The 18,096-nt window shown below is 52.7% G+C and overlaps 1 protein-coding gene across 5 annotated transcripts in view; it reads left to right on the top strand.

Annotated features, from left to right (window-relative positions):
* ANXA11 (annexin A11) overlaps nt 1–15,364 on the top strand; it is a 51,860-nt gene extending 36,496 nt beyond the window's left edge. For all 5 annotated transcript variants that reach the window (XM_003939751.4, XM_074382476.1, XM_074382474.1 and 2 more), the window contains 12 exons: nt 1,531–1,923; nt 3,827–3,914; nt 4,154–4,248; nt 4,923–5,036; nt 6,970–7,060; nt 7,487–7,566; nt 7,694–7,750; nt 9,015–9,108; nt 11,320–11,415; nt 12,504–12,562; nt 12,759–12,881; nt 14,591–15,364. In XM_003939751.4, the coding sequence (XP_003939800.2) occupies nt 1,531–1,923; nt 3,827–3,914; nt 4,154–4,248; nt 4,923–5,036; nt 6,970–7,060; nt 7,487–7,566; nt 7,694–7,750; nt 9,015–9,108; nt 11,320–11,415; nt 12,504–12,562; nt 12,759–12,881; nt 14,591–14,650 (1,350 nt within the window). In that variant the 3' untranslated portion in view covers nt 14,651–15,364. The remainder of the gene's footprint in view (nt 1–1,530; nt 1,924–3,826; nt 3,915–4,153; nt 4,249–4,922; nt 5,037–6,969; nt 7,061–7,486; nt 7,567–7,693; nt 7,751–9,014; nt 9,109–11,319; nt 11,416–12,503; nt 12,563–12,758; nt 12,882–14,590) is intronic.
* The last annotated feature ends 2,732 nt before the right edge of the window (nt 15,365–18,096 follow it).

Raw genomic sequence — 18,096 nt, 5'->3', positions numbered from 1 at the left:
GGTGAGGGTGTGTGCGTGAGTGTGCATGCATGCGCTGGGTGTGAGTATCCACACTGACGGGAGGGTGGTGAGGGTGTGTGCATGAGTGTGCATGCATGCGCTGGGTGTGAGTATCCACACTGACGAGAGGGTGGTGAGAGTGTGTGTGTGAGTGTGCATGCATGTGCTGGGTGTGAGTATCCACACTGACAGGAGGGTGGTGAGGGTGTGTGCGTGAGTGTGCATGCATGTGCTGGGTATGAGTTTCCACATTGATGGGAGGGTGGTGAGGGTGTGTGTGTGAGTGTGCATGCATGTGCTGGGTATGAGTATCCACAGATGGGAGGGTGGTGAGGGTGTGTGCATGAGTGTGCATGCATGCGCTGGGTGTGAGTATCCACATTGATGGAAGGGTGGTGAGGTTGTGTGCGCGAGTGTGCATGCATGTGCTGGGTATGAGTATCCACATTCATGTACCTGTAGGTGTGCATGTAGGTGTACATATGGAGGGTTCTTCTGGTTAGGCCGGGGTGGGTGTGTGGCAGGTATCTTGGGCAGACATGCTACTTTTTAAATGTAGCGTTTTGCTTTTAAAATAATACATTTTATGATCTAAAATAGATGCTTAGAGGAAATGATGTAACCAATACACACCCTAATTTGTGCCAGGCCCAGATCTAGGCCCTGGTAATATGTGAATAAAACAAACAAAAATCTCGGCCGTGCTGCATTAATCTTCTATGGGGAAGAGGCAGGCAGTAACTTAAGTCAATGATGTGACGTTATTGAAAGTGTAGGTGCCATGGGAACAAGATGAGCAGGGTAAAGGGGTCAGCAGTGGGGGTGGGGGTGGGGTGATATAGGGATAATGATTTTAAGTTGGTGGTAGAGTGGGTCTTGCCGAAAAGAGGATGTTTGAGCAAAGACCTGCAGCAGGGGAAAGAAGTGCTGTATGGATGTCTGGGGAACGCCAGTGCCCTGAGGTGCCAGGGGGCCTGAGGTGCTTGAGGAGAGTGAGGAGAGGCCAGTGTGGCTAAAGTGGAAAGGTGAGGGTGTGAGATGAGAAATGAAGTCTGGGAGTCCCACTCTTGCAGGATGTAGGAGGCCATCCATACTAAGGATTTAGGCTTTTATTCCTGGCGAGTACAAGTTCACCTGAGTACGCCTGCCAGAGGTGTCTGTAGGTAGCAGGCTGATGTGATGGGGATGCCCCAAGCCTGCATATGGGACCCATGCACCTTCTTGGGCAGTGAGCTCATAACCTTCACCAAGGTGGTCTGGGATGGGAGGAACAGCTATGTGGAGAGGGAAGGCATCTCCCCTGCAGAAGGGAGTGAGGATCTCTGGTTTGGATCCAGCTGCATTGTTTACTGACTGTGTAGCTTTGAGCAAGTAAACTCATTCTGTGGTCTATGAAATGGGTACAACAATACTTCATATTCCACAAGTGGAGTCGCTGTGAGGACTGACTTGGCTAAAGAATGTAAAAGGGTGGAGGGACAGAGTCCAGCCGGGTCCAGTGGCCTCAGGCTCTGCTTTGTGTCCTTGCAGGCGGCCAACATGTCTGGGACATTTGGAGGAGCCAACATGCCCAACCTATACCCTGGGGCCGCTGGAGCTGGCTATCCACCAGTGCCCCCTGGGGGCTTTGGGCAACCCCCTCCTGCCCAGCAACCTGTTCCTCCCTATGGGATGTATCCACCCCCAGGAGGAAACCCACCCTCCGGGATGCCCTCATATCCGCCATACCCAGGGGCCCCTGTGCCAGGCCAGCCTATGCCACCCCCCGGACAGCAGCCCCCAGGGGCCTACCCTGGGCAGCCACCAGCAACCTACCCCGGTCAGCCTCCAATGCCACTCCCTGGGCAGCAGCAGCAGCCAGTGCCAAGCTACCCAGGATACCCAGGGTCTGGGACTGTCACCCCCGCTGTGCCCCCGACCCAGGTAAGTGTCAGCCTACTGCCTCCCTCGGTCCAGGCCTGGGCCCCAAAGGCTAGAGACACATGGCCCAGTAGATGGGGAAACAGGGAAAGGCGCAGGCCTCCAGCTGCAACCTCTTTTTTAGTGTAGGCCGGGTGCAGTGACTCATGCCTGTTATCCCAACACTTTGGGAAGCTGAGGTGGGCAGACTGCTTGAGCCCAGGAGTTCAAGACCAAGCTGGGTAACATGGTGAAACCCCATCTCTGCTAAAAATAGTAAAAAACTTAGCTGGGCATGGTGGTGTGTGTCTCAGGAGGCTGAGGTGGGAGGATCACCTGAGCCCAGGAGACAGAGGTTGCAGTGAGCCGAGATCACACCACTGCACTCCAGCCTAGGTAACAGAGCAAGACACTGTCTTTAAAAAAAATACAGAAAACAGGCCAGACACGGTGGCTCACGCCTGGTAATCCCAGCATTTGGGGAGGCCGAGGTGGGCGGATCACAAGGTCAAGAGATCGAGACCATCCTGGCCAACATGGTGAAACCCTGTCTCTACTAAAAATACAAAAATTAGCTGGGCGTGGTGGCACGCGCCTGTAGTCCCAGCTACTCAGGAGGCTGAGGCAGGAGAATTGCTTGAATCCGGGAGGCGGAGGTTGCGGTGAGCCGAGATCGCGCCATTGCACTCCAGCCTGGGTAACAAGAGCGAAACTCCGTCTCAAAAAAAAAAAAAAAAAAAAAGAGTGTCACCTTCTCACAGACTCCCCACCTCCCCACCTCTGGGTTGTGTTGCTTAAGGCCCAAGAGAGCTGCCCTGTTTCTCCCAGCGTGATGAGAGGCTCCCCATGGGAGTTGGGTCAGAACACCCCAGCGAGTGCTCCTCATTCCTCTGTCATTTACTGTCTGGGCTGTGTGTTCTGTAAGAACTGCCCGGGCCACCCGTCTCAAGGCTTTGTGCCCAACAGCTATCTTTGGTCCCCTTGATATTCACCCCTACAGACAGGTTTTGGAGGATTCTTAAAGTTCCCTTTGGGTAGGGAAAATGTTGGCAGTTTCTCCAGGGTTGATCTTGGCTCATTTTGGAGAACGGTTCATGGTTGCAGAACCTAGAATTCATCGTCATGGTTATATGGCCCAACCAGCCAGCACAGGGGTAGTGGTTATGTACTTGATGACTATTTTTAGACAGAGAGTCTCCTTTCCTCCTTCCCTTCCACACCCACATGTTCCCCGACCCTGTGCCATCCTCCAGACTCCCTCCCTTATCTTTTCCCTGGGCTGTTCCCATAATTGTGTTATAACCAGTTTGTACCAGCCCCTAGGAAGACAGTCCATTGGGAGACAGTTTAGACTGGAAAGTTCAAGTTCAAGTTTGCTGGGTTGTGCAGCTGCCAGGGTCTGGAGGTGGTAGTCTAGAGCACAGTGCCAGGGAACTAGTGCTAGATCAAGAGGTTGTCGGGGTGCCATGCACAGTTGTGGAGGCTGGATACCTACATCCACCAGAGGGGAAATGTGGGCTAGCCAGCCCTGTTAGGAGTACCCACTTGTGCTCACATGTGCTGTGGAGGCCAGGCATTGATGAGAGAGGCCGCAGCCCCTGCTCCTGAGGCCTGCCCTTCCTCAGGAGTCTGACCCCCAGCCCTGGAGGACCTGGGCACCGGGCAGATTTTCAGCATCAGGACTCAGCTATAGGTAGGCTCCCAGCCGCTAGAGCCAGGAAGAAGCTCCAGTACCAGAACACGAGGCCAGATAACAGTCAAGTTAGGCAGACTCGGCATAGAGTCTTCTGCGTTGTTGACTGTGGGCACCTTCAGATACCCCAACTCTTAGAGAGAGGGCTATTCCCAGAGTCTGGGGGTGGAACAGTCTCGCATCTGGGGAAGGCGGTGTGCACGTCGTCTTACCTATGACTGTTTGTCTGAGTAGTTTGGAAACCGAGGCACCATCACCGATGCTCCCAGCTTTGATCCCCTGCGAGATGCCGAGGTGCTGCGGAAGGCCATGAAAGGCTTCGGTGAGAGACCCTGGGTGGCTCAAATTCTACCCCTGCTGTCCATTCCCCAGGCAGTTTCACAGTGGCTCTGTGGGCTGGGATAGCCAGGGGACGCAGACCTGGCCTCAGTGGTGATAGAAGGTGGATATGGGGGTGCCACTGGGATGCCCAGAAGAGTTGAGGGATGCAGGCCAGGGAAGGCTCAGCTGCAGAACATCCTCATGACCCCCACCCCAGCCACCTGTTGCCCCTTCCTCCAGGCACGGATGAGCAGGCCATCATCGACTGCCTGGGGAGTCGCTCCAACAAGCAGCGGCAGCAGATCATCCTGTCCTTCAAGACGGCTTATGGGAAGGTGAGCTGCGGGGTGGAGGCAGGGGACAGTGAGGCTTGTCCTCGGCTCAGCAGAGTCCTGCTCACCCCTGCTTTTCCTTGGGTGGGCCCAAGTCTCCCGGATGGACAGTAAGGAGCAGGAGGGCATTTCCTTCTGCCCACCCAGCTGGTAGCAGCATTGGAGGTGAAGGATGCCCTGAGGGAGAAACAAGTCCACAGGGGGCCGAAGTTTGCTGAGAGGCCCCAGATGTCTCGCCCTGGGGTCTAGTCCTGGCTCTGCTACAATTCACTGAGGTTGTGGCCACATCATTTTCCTTCTGTGCCCTCTTCATGATCACCCTGGGAGGTTTCGCTGTTACAAGAGCTTTGCAGGAAAAGGCTGTGAGTGCTGCCCAAGTGCGGGGAGTGTGTGTGAGTGTATTTTGAACTTCTGGGATTTTGAATCTTAGAAAGGTAAAAATTGGGTGAATATTGATTAGATTTGTATCCTAGTCCAGTGCCTCTCATACTTCAATGTGCCACAGATCCTCTGGGCATCTTGGTAAAAAGTGGTCTCGGATTTGGGAGGTCTGGGGCCCCTGGGGGATGTCCATTCTGCTGGTCCTCGGATCTGGGATATGGCTCTTGTTAGTCACCTCCTGTGGATTTTAAAAATAGACTTTTTTTTTTTTTATTATTATTCGAATATCCAATCAGGATTTGATCAAAGATCTGAAATCTGAACTATCAGGAAACTTTGAGAAGACAATCTTGGCTCTGATGAAGACCCCAGTTCTCTTTGACGTTTATGAGATAAAGGAAGCCATCAAGGTGTGTACGTGTGTGTGTGTGTGTGTGTGTGTGTGTGCGTGCGTGTGCATGTGATCATGTGTGTGGACACAGCCCAGAAGGAGGCCTGAGCAGTGTGCTGTGTTCTAGCCCACTCATTAACTGCTGTTGTCAGTATGACTACCAGGTGTTCCTGGGTTGGAGTCTGCATACTGTAGAAAGGGGGAACTCCCTTTGATTTCCCCAAGAGGCAAATGATGCACCCATCATCATCAGGGAGCCTTAAGTCTCTCTCCACCTTAAAGAAATGGTGGAGCTGGGGTTTGAAGGTAGTGGCTCTGATAAGAAGAGGGTTAGGAGGCCATGGCTGGTATCGTTCTCGTCTTTAGGACTCTGTTACTAGCAAATGACAGAAACACGCTTCGGTTTAAGCAGAACGAAGGTGGGAAATCAGTTATGTGGGTAAAGCGAAGCTGCCTGCTGTGGAGAGGGCCAGGCCAGATGTCTCTCTGGTCTCTGCTTCTCCTGAGCATCTGCTCTTCTGTCCATTTCTGCGCTTCTCCTGCCACGACTGCTTCCAGAGGGTGCCTGTCAACCACTCTTCACATACCTATGAGATCCTGCTCCAGAGCAGGAGCTGGTTCAGATGGGCACGGCTTGGGCTCACTGTTTCCTTAAGGCCTATGGGTTTTGGCCGAGGGGTGGGTGCTGTCCATTCTGTGCAATCTCACAGCTCTGTGTGCACCCTGCGGGTGGGGCCTGGCAGCTCCCTTGGAAAGGTAATCCCGTGAGTCAGGCAGGAGCCCAGGAGGAGCCTGTCACTCAGAGACCTGATAAGCACAGTGACTGTTCCCTCCCCAGGAGAAGCAGAGACTTAAGTGTGGTGGCCTGGAAAGGAGAGAGGTCTCCACTGAAACACGTCTACACGTGATATTCTAGGGAGGGGGTCAAGAGGTGACTGGGCAGGGGGATGGCCTGGGGCCCCAGGGAGTGGCTCCCAGACATCTGCCTGGCCCCCGTCTTCAGCCAGAGTCATGAGCCAGTGATTGTGGAGTGTTAGAAACCACAGGTTTGGGCAGCTGTCACTCACCAGCTGTGTGTCCTTAAGCACCTGTGAAATGGGGATGGTGGATGCTGTCTCGGGACATGCTGGGACTACTGGGTGAGGGGCTAACGTGTACTAACATGTAGTAACCCAACAGTAGCTGCAGCGGGAAACGGCTGACAAAATGCCGCACGTCCTGCCTGACAGGCCCTAAGTGCTCTGCATACAGTAACTCAGTTAATCCTCATGACTTCCCTGTGAGGTAGGTCCCAGTATCACTCCCATCTTACAGGCAAGGAATTGAAAGCAGAGAGGTCAAGTAACGTGCCTGAGGTCACACCGTCAGTAAGCCGCAGGGCCCGGATTCAAGCTGACATGCAAGCCGGGCTGCTCGGCCTGCCCTCTGCCTTCTCACTGTCCCTGCCATGGTTGTCCCATTCATCCTCCTTGTCCCCGCCTTTTCCTAGTTGTTTTCCAGACATTCCGCCACCCCCTCTAGGACTGGATTTTCCGTGTGTCTACTTGGATCTCTCTTACTTTTCACCCATTTTTTGCAGTTGTCATCTCATTTCCGGCTGCACCCTGAATAAAGCAAGCCGCGGTCCACATTTTAACCTACCCATTTACTGTGTGGCCTTGGACCAGGCAGCACCCCTCTCTGATACTCAGTTTTCTGATCCACGTGGATGCCCCTTTGTGTGAGCCCTGCTTATCACCACCGAACTGTCACTGTGCTTGCCTGGGCTGTGGAGAGGAGCTGACTCTCTCAAGCCTGGGAGTGGCTGGAGGGTGTGTCTCTGCATCAGGGGCCTCTGTTGCTGGGGTTTGTCCCTAGGGTCAGGGCAGCAGCGTGGCCCCTGCTCTCCTTCCCGGGTGCTGGTGAGGCTGCAGGAACAAGCTCACGGCTGGTTGTGTTCTCTGCCCCTGCAGGGGGCTGGCACTGATGAAGCCTGCCTGATTGAGATCCTCGCTTCCCGCGGCAACGAGCACATCCGGGAGTTAAACAGAGCCTACAAAGCAGGTGGGGCTGCTCCCTCTGCCCTCTGCCCTCTGCAGATCCCTGTGCTCTCGCGGCTGTGGCCTCAGCCTCTCCCAGGGCCTCTTACTCCTTCCTGGTCGTCTTATCACCCCATCTCCTGCCACCCCCTACACACTGGGCTTTGAGCCAAGACCCAGCCCTTCCTGCTGTTTGTACATGGTGCAGATGACTAAAGTAAGGGAGGGCTAGGGAAAACCTGGATGTGGTTTGGGCCCAGGCTCCCTAGAGGCCAGGTCAGCCTGGAGGTCACAGGCTTGTATGTCCCTGGAGGGCCAAACGGGCTATTTGTTCCCTCAAGCCCAAGACCCCCAGCCTTTTTCTCCCCAGTGCCCACCATTGATAGTGTTTACAATGGGCAGCTCCATAAACAGAGCTACAGAGTGGACCTTCCTTGCTTCTCCCTTTCAGAATTCAAAAAGACACTGGAAGAGGCCATTCGAAGTGACACGTCAGGGCACTTCCAGCGGCTCCTCATCTCTCTCTCTCAGGTACTTTTCCCACAACAGGGCTCGGGGCCCCCAAGCTGTGGAGGTCAAAGAGGTGGGATCCCAGCATTAGGGGAGGGAAAAGAAATGGGGAAGGTGTAGGCTTGACCATACACCTGCTTCCTTTCAGGGAAACCGTGATGAAAGCACAAACGTGGACATGACCCTGGTCCAGAGAGATGCCCAGGTGAGTGTAGTGGCCAAGCCCCTGGGCTTCCTAAAGCAGGGCTGTACCCTGCTTTCTTGCTGCCTGAGAGAGGTGATCTAGGGTGGAAAGAACAGTAGATAGGCTGTGAGTTTTAGACGTGCTGGGCTTCTGCTCACCTGTGTGACCTTGAGAAGATCACCTGACCACCTGGGCTTCAGTTTCCCCACCTGTAGCGGGGAACATGTGGGACAGTAAGTTTTTCAGTAGTTGATAGATGACGGTTTTGGATGTGGGATTTCAGGTGACTGCATACTTTCCCCATGTTTAGTTGCGCATACCATTATGTTTGCAAAGGGGCAGAATTTGCACTTGTCTGTTAAGTTTTTGAGGGTTTGAGCCTAGAAACCAGCTGCCACATTAGTTGAACAGCCTTAGAATTCTCTCCTTGTCCCCCTTGTGAGTTGCAGACAAAAGGGAAAGAGTCCAGGCATTTGAGCTACTCTCTAGAAAAGTTTGGGTTTTCCACTAATGAATTTGGACCATAGTATCATGGCAGGGCAGAGCCGTGACTTCCTGGTGCAGTGGAGTTGGCCATACCTCTCTGTCCCCCTTCACTGTTCTTACCACCCATGGCAGGACACTTGCCAGGAGCTGCCAGTGGTCTGATTATCTCTACCATCTGCTGGATTGGAACGAGACCTCAAGGAATGCCACTTTGTTAGGGCTGGTGGAGAGCTACTCCTCTAGTCTGGTCCGTTTGCTTTCCAGATGAGGAAACTGAGGCTCAAAAAGCTTGAGCACTGTTCCCAACTGAAAGCTAGAGGCAGCGCCCAGGCATCCCTGGCTCAGTCCTCTGTGCCCAGTTAGCGCCTGCTTCTGCCCTGGTCTCAGACCTGCTGCTCCTGCAGGGTCTACCGTATTCAGTGTCTCTCTGGCTGATGACATCCATTCTCATTCTGGGACTCAGGGCTAGACACCCCTGGGGCTCTGGCTCTTGCTCCAGTGAGAGTTTTGCATGCCATTTCTAGTGGGGTAAAATTGTCTCGGGCTCTGCCTTCTCAGTCCAGACCTGCTATGGCCTCATCTTGACCTGTGGGATCTCAGCCCCTGATTGCTGCTTTCCGCTTTTTTTCATGGCTGCTACCTGAGGCCTAGCAGGCACTGTAGAGGCTGCCTAGTTCACAGGTTGCAAATTGGCAAATACTTTAGGCTCAAACCTTCAGAAGTTTACCAGGCTCTCCTGGGTGACCTAGGCCTGGGGTCTGAATGTGGCCTGTGCCGCCTGTGAATCTTCTCTCTCCAGGAGCTGTATGCGGCTGGGGAGAACCGCCTGGGAACAGATGAGTCCAAGTTCAACGCAGTTCTGTGCTCCCGGAGCCGGGCCCACCTGGTGGCAGGTAAGGCAGGCCGGGTCCCTCTGGGGCCAGTTAGATGAGGGCAGTCAGGGGAGTGTGGGTAGACACAGCTGTGGGAACACTTGGTGGTTCCTCCCTGCGTAGGGCTTTTGCCTCCTCAGAAGAGCCCCCTGGTGGGGATTTAAAAGAGAGGATTTCCTGAGTTCTGGCAAGCATCCAGTTCTGGACGTTCCGCTTAGCTTGGAAACTAGTGTCTTCATATGCAGGAATGTGGAATGTTAGAGCCGGGAGAGTCCTTTGGGAACACCCAATCCAATGTTTTCAAAGCCTGGCATAAGAAACACTCATGGCAGTAATACTGGGTGCCGTTCATTTACTCATTTATTCAACAGATGTAAATCATGCTCCCCCATGGGCCAGTCCGTCAGGTCAGGCGGTGGAGCAGGTGTGGAGACACGATGAGGGGCAGGGCACTGCAGAGTCTCTGTTCCATGGGCTGTACCTCCTCATTTGGGGAGACAGACAGTAAACAATGAAATAAAATCTGTATCACATGATAAATCCTGTAGAGGAAAATAAAGCTGGAAACCAGCAGGGAGTGATGGTAGGATCCACCGGGAGGTGCTTGGCTAGTCCTCACTGAGGTCATGACATTTGATTTAAAAACCTAAAGGAGATGCAGGTGCAGAGGCCTGCCTGGGGCTCCCAGCACGACTGAGAAAGTGAAGGGGGACTGTGTGGAGCAGATGGAGTGAGCGAGAGGAGAGACGGCCCTGCTGATGACTTCCCAGAATTGGGTATTTATCCTGAGCAAAACAGGAAGCCACTGGAGGGCCCTGAGCAGAGGAGGCTGTGCAGAATCCCTGGCTGTGGTGCTGAGAATGGAGGGAAGGGTACATGGCCGAGCAGTGAAACCTGTTGGGAGGCTGCTGCAGGAGCCCAGAGGAGGAACAATGGCAGTAGGGGCTTGTGGTGAGGGGGTGTCACGTTCCAGCCCTGTTTACTGATGAATTGGACACGTGGCATGTGGGAAAGAGGTGTTGAGGATTACATAGGGTTTCTTTAGGCCGAGCGGTGGGAGAATGGAGTGGCCCTCAATTGAGATAGGGGAGCCTTAGGTGGAACTGGTTTTAGGTGCTTGTAGGGTGGAGCTGCAGGGAGGCTTCTGGGTTGCTGTGTGTGGAGGTCAGGAGAGGTCTGGGCTGGATGTGGAAGGTAAGGGAGCTGTGGGTAGTCAAAGGTTTCAGTGGCTCTGGAACCGCAGAGCTTATTTGAAGAGCTATTAATTGAGAAAGATACAGTTAGAGCAGAAATTACGACTTTAATATGCAAATGGAAGCTGAGACTCAGGCTGGGGCAGGGGAGTGTTGTCCTGGGTCAGAGCTGGACTCAGGACCCAGGTCTCCATCATGCTGCCTGCCTCTTTAGGAGCCAGCCGTCCACTCCTGTGGGTGCTTAGCATGTCCTAGGTTGAGCTGGACTGGCAGGAGTGGGCAGCAAAAAGCCAGGCTGCCTGGGGCAGGCTGGGCCTCAGCTCACGGGCAGGTTGAGGAAGACACAGATGCATGCATAAGGCCAAGGCATGGCAGAGACTGCAGGTGTGGGGGATTTGAGAAGAAGGAACACTGTGTTGGGATGCATGGGAGTGAGCCCTGGAGGGGAATTAAGGTGTGATTTGGTTACACAGATTGGCAGTCCTGAGAAGGGGACCACAGGGAGGGACATCAGGCAGCACACATGACTTGTGACGAAGACTCTGGCTTCCTTGAGAGCTGGGCAGGCCTGGGGCCATGCAGGGTGCGAGAGCAGAGTGGCAAGTGGGGGGTCTTAGGGCAGAGGCCACCTCATGTGAGTCCTCTGTTAGCCTGCTCACGCTGCCATGACAAAATACCACAGACTGGGTGGCTTAAGCAACAGACATTCATTTTCTTACAGTTCTGAAGGCTGGATGTCCAAGAGCGGGGCACCGGATTCTCCTGCCGCCTCTTCGTAACTCTCACTGTGCTCACATGGTCTTTCCTCTGCACACCCACATCCCTGGGTTCTCTGTGTGTCTCCTAACTTCCTCTTCTAAGGAGGCCAGGCAGATTGGATCAGGGCACACCCTAGAAGCATGTTTTAACTTAATTACCTCTTTGCAGATCTTATCTCCAAATACGGTTGTATTCTGAGGTCCTGGGAGTTGGGACTTCCACATATGAACTTTGGGGAGACACAGTTCATAATATAAGCTTCTATATGTCATCCCCCTAGTATTCAATGAGTACCAGAGAATGACAGGCCGGGACATTGAGAAGAGCATCTGTCGGGAGATGTCGGGGGACCTGGAGCAGGGCATGCTGGCCGTGGGTAAGTGTCTTGGGCTTGCCTGCCCACCTGCCAGGGACTAACGTTTATCACGAGTGTTCAGGGTGCTCGCCTGTCCTCTAGCTGAGGGGTGATGTCGTGAAAGGACCACAGGAGCCAAGATTGCTCAACCCAGAGTGTCCAGGTCCTGGGAAGTCATGCTGCTTACCTATGCAGCGGAACCCCTCACTGTCCGGGAGGTGTCTTGTTTGTGTTTGTGGTACAGCCCTAGAGAAGGGAACTGCAATGTGGGTATTAGTGGGAGGGCATCCAGCTGTACTCCGGAGGAGCATGACTCATATCCTGCCAAGTTTCCTCTAAAAATACATCCCTGCAGGCAGTTGTCAGATGTTTGTGATGGAAACACGTGGAAAGATTTTTACTTGCAACAGCGAAACAGGCCCATGCTGAGGAAAGCTGGCTTGGCTCGGGGACAGTGGTGCGCCTCTTACACAGCTTGTGTCTTCCAGCAGGGCCTGGTGGGTTCCAGGTCCCTCCCTGCTGTGCAGAGTTGGGTCCTCGCCCTGAGGCCCTCACAACCCCTCTTTCTACTCACTTGGGAAAATCAGTCTGCCCCTTTTCTCGTGAGGCTTTTTTTGAAGCTTTCTGGATGGGAAAGGTGGAAAATCCTCTTTTCCCTGCCTGCCTCCACCGTAGGTCTCGTGGCCTGGGCAGCCTAGGGAGATGCTCATTCCACTCAGCACGGTTTCTCCATGAAGGGCATAGCCTCTCCAGTCTGCCCCTCCTGCCTGAGCAGCAACATAGTTCCTCATCACCATCCACATCACTTCCCTGTGCAGCTCCTAGCCTCACAAAGACCCCCTCCCCTCTGGCTCTTGCTTTTCTTTTTTTACCGCAGTGGTTGCCAGGAAAGAGGGTGGGTTGGTATCCTGTTTCTGCATGTTACTGTTCCAAAGAACTGGAGCCAAGATCATAGGATAGTTGAGCCTGGAGCAGGAGAAGGAGGAGAAAAGATGTATGCAGTGATGGGTTTGACATCTGGGCCTCTAAGAGGACACTTGTAGACTCCATGCCTGGCTTGGGCTGAGAATTTTCTGCAGATCTGGTTACGCCGAGTTTCTCTCTTCTAGTGAAATGTCTCAAGAATACCCCAGCCTTCTTTGCGGAGAGGCTCAACAAGGCCATGAGGGTATGTAACGCGCATGTGCAGGTTGGGATGCCTTAGCCTCGCCTTTGCCAAGGGCTGAGGGTAGAAGGTCTGGGGAGAGCTAAATCTCAGCCGAGAGTTCTGAGGACCTGGGTTGGGAGGGGACTGACTGGAGGGCCCAGGGTGAGTGGGAAGTGAGGAAGCCTGATGCTCATGCTCTTGGATGGACTCTCTTTAGGGGGCAGGAACAAAGGACCGGACCCTGATTCGCATCATGGTGTCTCGCAGCGAGACCGACCTCCTGGACATCAGATCGGAGTATAAGCGGATGTACGGCAAGTCGCTGTACCACGACATCTCGGTACGGGCCTGCTACAGCCAGACTGGGCTTCCTTTTGGCATCCCAGTCACCTGTGGACCTTTCCTCCTTGTGGTGGCCATATGCTTGGCCCCTGTGCTGTGTTTGGGCATCTTGTCTGTGGACCTCAGACTCGCTTATCCCGTTGCCCCTCAACAGATTATAAGCGTCTGAGGGCAGGTGGGTCATGACCTTGCTGTCGCCCCCACCTTGTATCCCCCAGCAGCATCAGAGAACACTCAGGACCTTCTCAACCTTGACCTTGACCTTCAGCGTCCCGGCTACCCTGTGATTCCATAATCTGTCAGTGAGAACTCATGTGCTGACCTGACAAAGCACTTCTTGCACTCAGGTTTATGGCAAAGGACACGTAGGAAGGCCATTCAGAGCGAGGGCCCTGCGGATCACACCACTTAGAGTCTGGCTTTTCTGCTTGCCAACTGTGTGACCTTGAACAGCTTCCTTAAACCTCCCTGCACCCCAGTTCCATTGTCTTTAAAATGAGAAAATAATCATTCCTTCCCAAGAATGCTGTTGAGTGTTGAGTGAGGCAGTGCAGGTCAAGTGTCTGTTTCACACCAGACACTGTGTATCACTGTGTGGCAGAGCAAGTCTGGCAAAATATATATTCAGCTGCATGGTCTAACACCCAAATTCTGAACTCACATAGGCCTTGAAATTGCACCATGGGACCACATCCCCACCTTAGACTCAGTAGCATTTGATGATGGTGGGCATGTCATCACGAGAAGCTCACCTCCTTTTCCTGGCTGTATGAATGAAGCTGTTGCTAGAGAATTGTTAATTCTAGGCGCGGCACAGTGGCTCATGCCTGTAATCCCAGCACTTTGGGAGGCTGAGGTGGGTGGATCACTTGAGGTCATGAGTTTGAGACCAGCTTGGCCAACATGGTGAAACACTGTCTCTACTAAAAATACAAAATTAGCTGGGCATGGTGGAGCATGCCTGTAACCCCAGTTACTTGGGAGGCTGAGGCAGGAGAATTGCTCGAACCTGGGAGGCGCAGTTTTAGTGAGCCTGGATTGTGCCATTGCACTCCAGCCTGGGTGACAGAGTGAGACTTTATCTCAAAAAAAAAAAAAAAAAAGAGAGAGAATTAGTAATTCTTTACAGAGTATCTCCTGTATGCCAGCAGGCTGTGGACATCTGGAAGAAGCCACATGCCTTGCCCTCAAGTTGCTTAGGGTGGAAGGAAATGATTAGAAATGAGCCAAGCCAAGCCTGCTTTTAGAGTAAGTGCAGTAGCCTCAGACAAAAGAGAGATCCGTGGGACCTGGGAGGCCTGCGCCCTCCACTGGACAGTCACATGTGAGGAGGTTGCGTTTCCTGAGCAGAAGACTGTGCATTAAACTGGTAACCTCAATTTAAGGCAGCATAAATGCCCCGGGAAAAGCAGTATTGGTTAGCCCTGGGAAGTGGTTTTTAGGATGATTATAATTTTTTTTTGTGGGTATTCATTTGACTTGGATAGTTGGGGTGAGTGCAGCTTTCCATCTTCTAATAGGGACCTGGGGAAGGCGAAACTGCATTATCTAAGATCTGCTACGCCTGCTCCAGGACCTGCAGCGGGGGAAAATTTCCCAGGATGGGGCTTCCTCCCTATAAGGGCACTCAGGGCAGAAAATCAGGAGCCAGAGGCTGCAAGCAACCGTGCCTCCCTTAACGAATGTCTTCCTTGTTTCTGTGGCCAGGGAGATACTTCAGGGGATTACCGGAAGATTCTGCTGAAGATCTGTGGTGGCAATGACTGAACAGTGACTGGTGGCTCACTTCTGCCCACGTGCCGGCAACAGCGGTGCCAGGAAAAGGCCAAAAGAATGTCTGTTTCTAATGAACCCACAAATAGCCCCGAGATGCACCGTCCTAGAGCCCAGGCCTGTCCTCCACCCCCCTCACCCATATATTGTGCCACAGGACCTGGGTTGGTCTAGAACTCTCTCAGGATGCCTTTTCTATCCCATCCCTCACAGCCTCTTGCTGCTAAAGTAGATGTTTCATTTTTCTGACTCATGCAATCATTCCCCTTTGCTGTGGCTAAGACTTGGCTTCATTTTGTCATGTAATTGTATATTTTCACTTGGAGACATATTTTCTTTTCTTACAATCATTACCAGGCAGACACATACAAACACAAATGCGTTTGCTGTGTACACATTGCTGGTGAGGGCGACTGGGTGGTGAAGCGCCACGTCCTCGCTGAGGAACGAAAGGGAGGCGTGCCTGTGTGTCTGGTGAGTGTGTCACGAGCTTTGTTATTGCCAAACTCACTCCTTTTTAGAAAAAAAAGGGGGGGGGGCCAGAAAGTCATTTTTTCCATCTTCCATGCAGAAACCATGAGAACAAAGCCAGTTCCCTATCAGTGATAGGGCTGCTTGTAATTTGTGGAATGTGCCTTAAACCTGAATGTCTGTAGCCAAAACTTGTTTCCACATTAAAAGTCAGCCAGCTCTGGAATGCTCTGGAAATGTCTTCCTGGTACCAGCTTGTTTTCTTCTGCTTGATTCTGCCCTGTGGCTCCGTCCTAGAGTTCTGGCCTTATCAGCCAGTGAAAATTCACGTAACCTTAGGTAGAAATTTGTGCACAGGAAACCGTGAGCTTAGGCTAGTTTTGGGGGACTGGGCTGTAAGGACATGGGAAGGAAGGCTCCTGAAATCCAGGCAGGGGGCCCAGACATCAGAAAGACAAAGGGATCTTGGTTGGGTGCAGGTGCAGTGAAGTGTACTGAAGGTGTGGTGGGAAGAATGTAGTTCTTCACCCAGGTCCTGGTTGGGAAGAAGGGTATATGCTAATTCCTGATACCCCTTGGTGGGGGGGCAGAGAGAAGGATGGGAACAACCCAGACAGTCACAAGACCAGTGCTTCCCATCAGTGTACTTCTAGGCTGAAAGGGGCTCCTGGCCCTGGTCTCTGGGAACCCTGTGCCTCTTGGTTGGTGATGTGAAGAGAGAGAATCCATAAGAGTTTCTAAGAATTATGGTGTCATGTCCCGAAGCTAGAGCTTGCCCTGTATCAGGATTCTCCACTCCCTTTCCAACCTCCTGTGTTGAAGTTTAGAAAAGAGAGGACTAGCTAGACATAGCTCACGCCTATAATCCAAGTACTTTGGGAAGCCAAGGCAAGAGTATCGCTTGAGCTCAGGAGTTCAAGACTAGCCTGGTCAACGTAGTGAGACCCCTGTCTCTACTAAGAAACTCTGGCCAGGTGTGGTGGCTCATGCCTGTAATCCCAGCACTTTGGTAGGCAAGGCAGGCAGATCACCTGACGTCAGGGGTTCGAGACCCTGCCTGGCCAATATGGTGAAACCCTGTCTCTACTAAAAATACAAAAACTAGCTAGGCATGGCGGGACATCCCTGTAATCCCAGCTACTCAGGAAGCTGAAGCAAGAGAATTGCTTGAACCCAAAAGGCAGAGGTTGCAGTGAGCTGAGATCATGCCACTGCACTTCAGCCTGGGCAATATAATGAGACTCCATCTCAAAGAAAAAGAAAAAAATTTACCTGGGCATGGAGGTGCATTCCCTGTAGTCAGCTACTCTGGAAGCTGAAGCAGGAAGATCACTAGAGCCCAAGAAATCGAGGCAGTAGTGACCTATGATTATAGCACTGCACTCCAGCCTGGACAACAGAATGAGACCCTGTCTCAAATGAGAAAAAAAAGAAAAAGAAATGGGAGAATCCAGAGACTAGGCTAGTTCAAGCCTGCTGAGTCCTGCCAGGAATCCCATGGAGTGGCTCATCTGCAACATTTGCTTGAGGACTGCCCCCTAAACATAGAGGAAGAATGACACCCAAAGGATGTGGGGCAGCTGTGAGCTGAGAACTAGCCTGGTCTACCTAGACCTGCCCTCCCAAGCCAAAGGCTGGTGTGGGTACTGAGATTGACACCAGGTCCTGGTCAACATGGCTCTGCAGCAGAGTCCATGCCTCAAGCCCAAGCTGAAACCCCATCCCTGCTGGTCTCCCAAGAACTCCGCTGCTAGGGCAGGCCCCTTGCCCTTGGGTGCCAGGTGGGACCTGCCTGATGGGCTGGGCTGCTTGGCATTACACAACTTGTCATGAACTCAAGGTGACGCTCATGGCCTCCTGAGTTGTGACAGGGCCTAGAACCAATGTGCTCTGATGTGACTATGTTCTGTGACATTGCCTTGCCCTGGTTACACCAAAGTTCCCAGCCTCGTGCCTAGCAGGCAATATTGCACCTACAGATACATTTACTTTGGTTTCCAAAGAGTGTTTTTAGACATTTGAATTTGTTGCCAACATTTAATCATTGAGAGATTTATATTTTTAAAAATCTGGAATTCTGGCTTCTCTTGAAAACTCAAATTCTGGCACCACGGGTTTACATTCCTGCATGGCTGGAGCTGAGTTGCAGCCGCCCCTTTGGGCCTGTACTCCTTATTTGCCATAGGCTCCACCACTTCCTCTTGTATCATACCGAGCCAATGTTACCCCTTTGGCCCCTGCAGGCCCTTGGGTTTGAGACCCTGGTCTACACACTTGGGGACCACCCATTGTAAGGTACATGGATGTGCTTTGGTCAAGGAATACACCGAGGCGGACATCCAGGCCAGAGTGACTCAGCAAGTTTAGATCGCAGGTGCATACTCCACTTGTTACATAACCTGTTTGTATAAGTTCATATTTGGCTCGAAGCCACTGTTGTTTGGAAAAGGTATAACTGCCCTGTTGATGCTATACAGATGTTCTTGGGCTCGGATTGGCATGGCTCCACATGGTGTGCACTGGCACCCAGAGAGAGAGTGAAGCTACCAACCCCTGTAAGGCAGAGTGACCATCTGGCAGACGGACAGAGGGGAGCCAGGACAGCTCAGCTTGTGCCCAGAGGGAAAGAGTTAAGCTGCTGAGCCTGTAGCTGGCCTTGCAGGCCAGGGAGTGCAGCTGCAAGCATGGGGGCGGCAGGAGCTGCAGAGCTGGAGCAGACAGCCGAGATAAAGGCAGACAGTGTGAGAGAGCTGCTGCTGAGACAGCTGCTGAATAAAGGTACGTTTTACCTGCCTACGGCCTGCCAAATGTTCCTTTAGCTGTCACCCATCCACCCACTCCCCTCGAGCCTCAGCATGAGCTGGAACCTGACCCTGGGCATGACAGTTGGCCTAGGCATGGACGTGTCACCTGTGTTTGTCCCAGTCCTGGTTCTCTTTGTTTTCCTGTCCGTCTGGTTGCCCTCATGG

This window comes from Saimiri boliviensis, chromosome 12 (genome assembly GCF_048565385.1).
Source record: "Saimiri boliviensis isolate mSaiBol1 chromosome 12, mSaiBol1.pri, whole genome shotgun sequence".
Classification (NCBI taxonomy): Eukaryota; Metazoa; Chordata; class Mammalia; order Primates; family Cebidae; genus Saimiri; species Saimiri boliviensis.
This window is presented reverse-complemented; position numbering and strand designations above follow the sequence as displayed.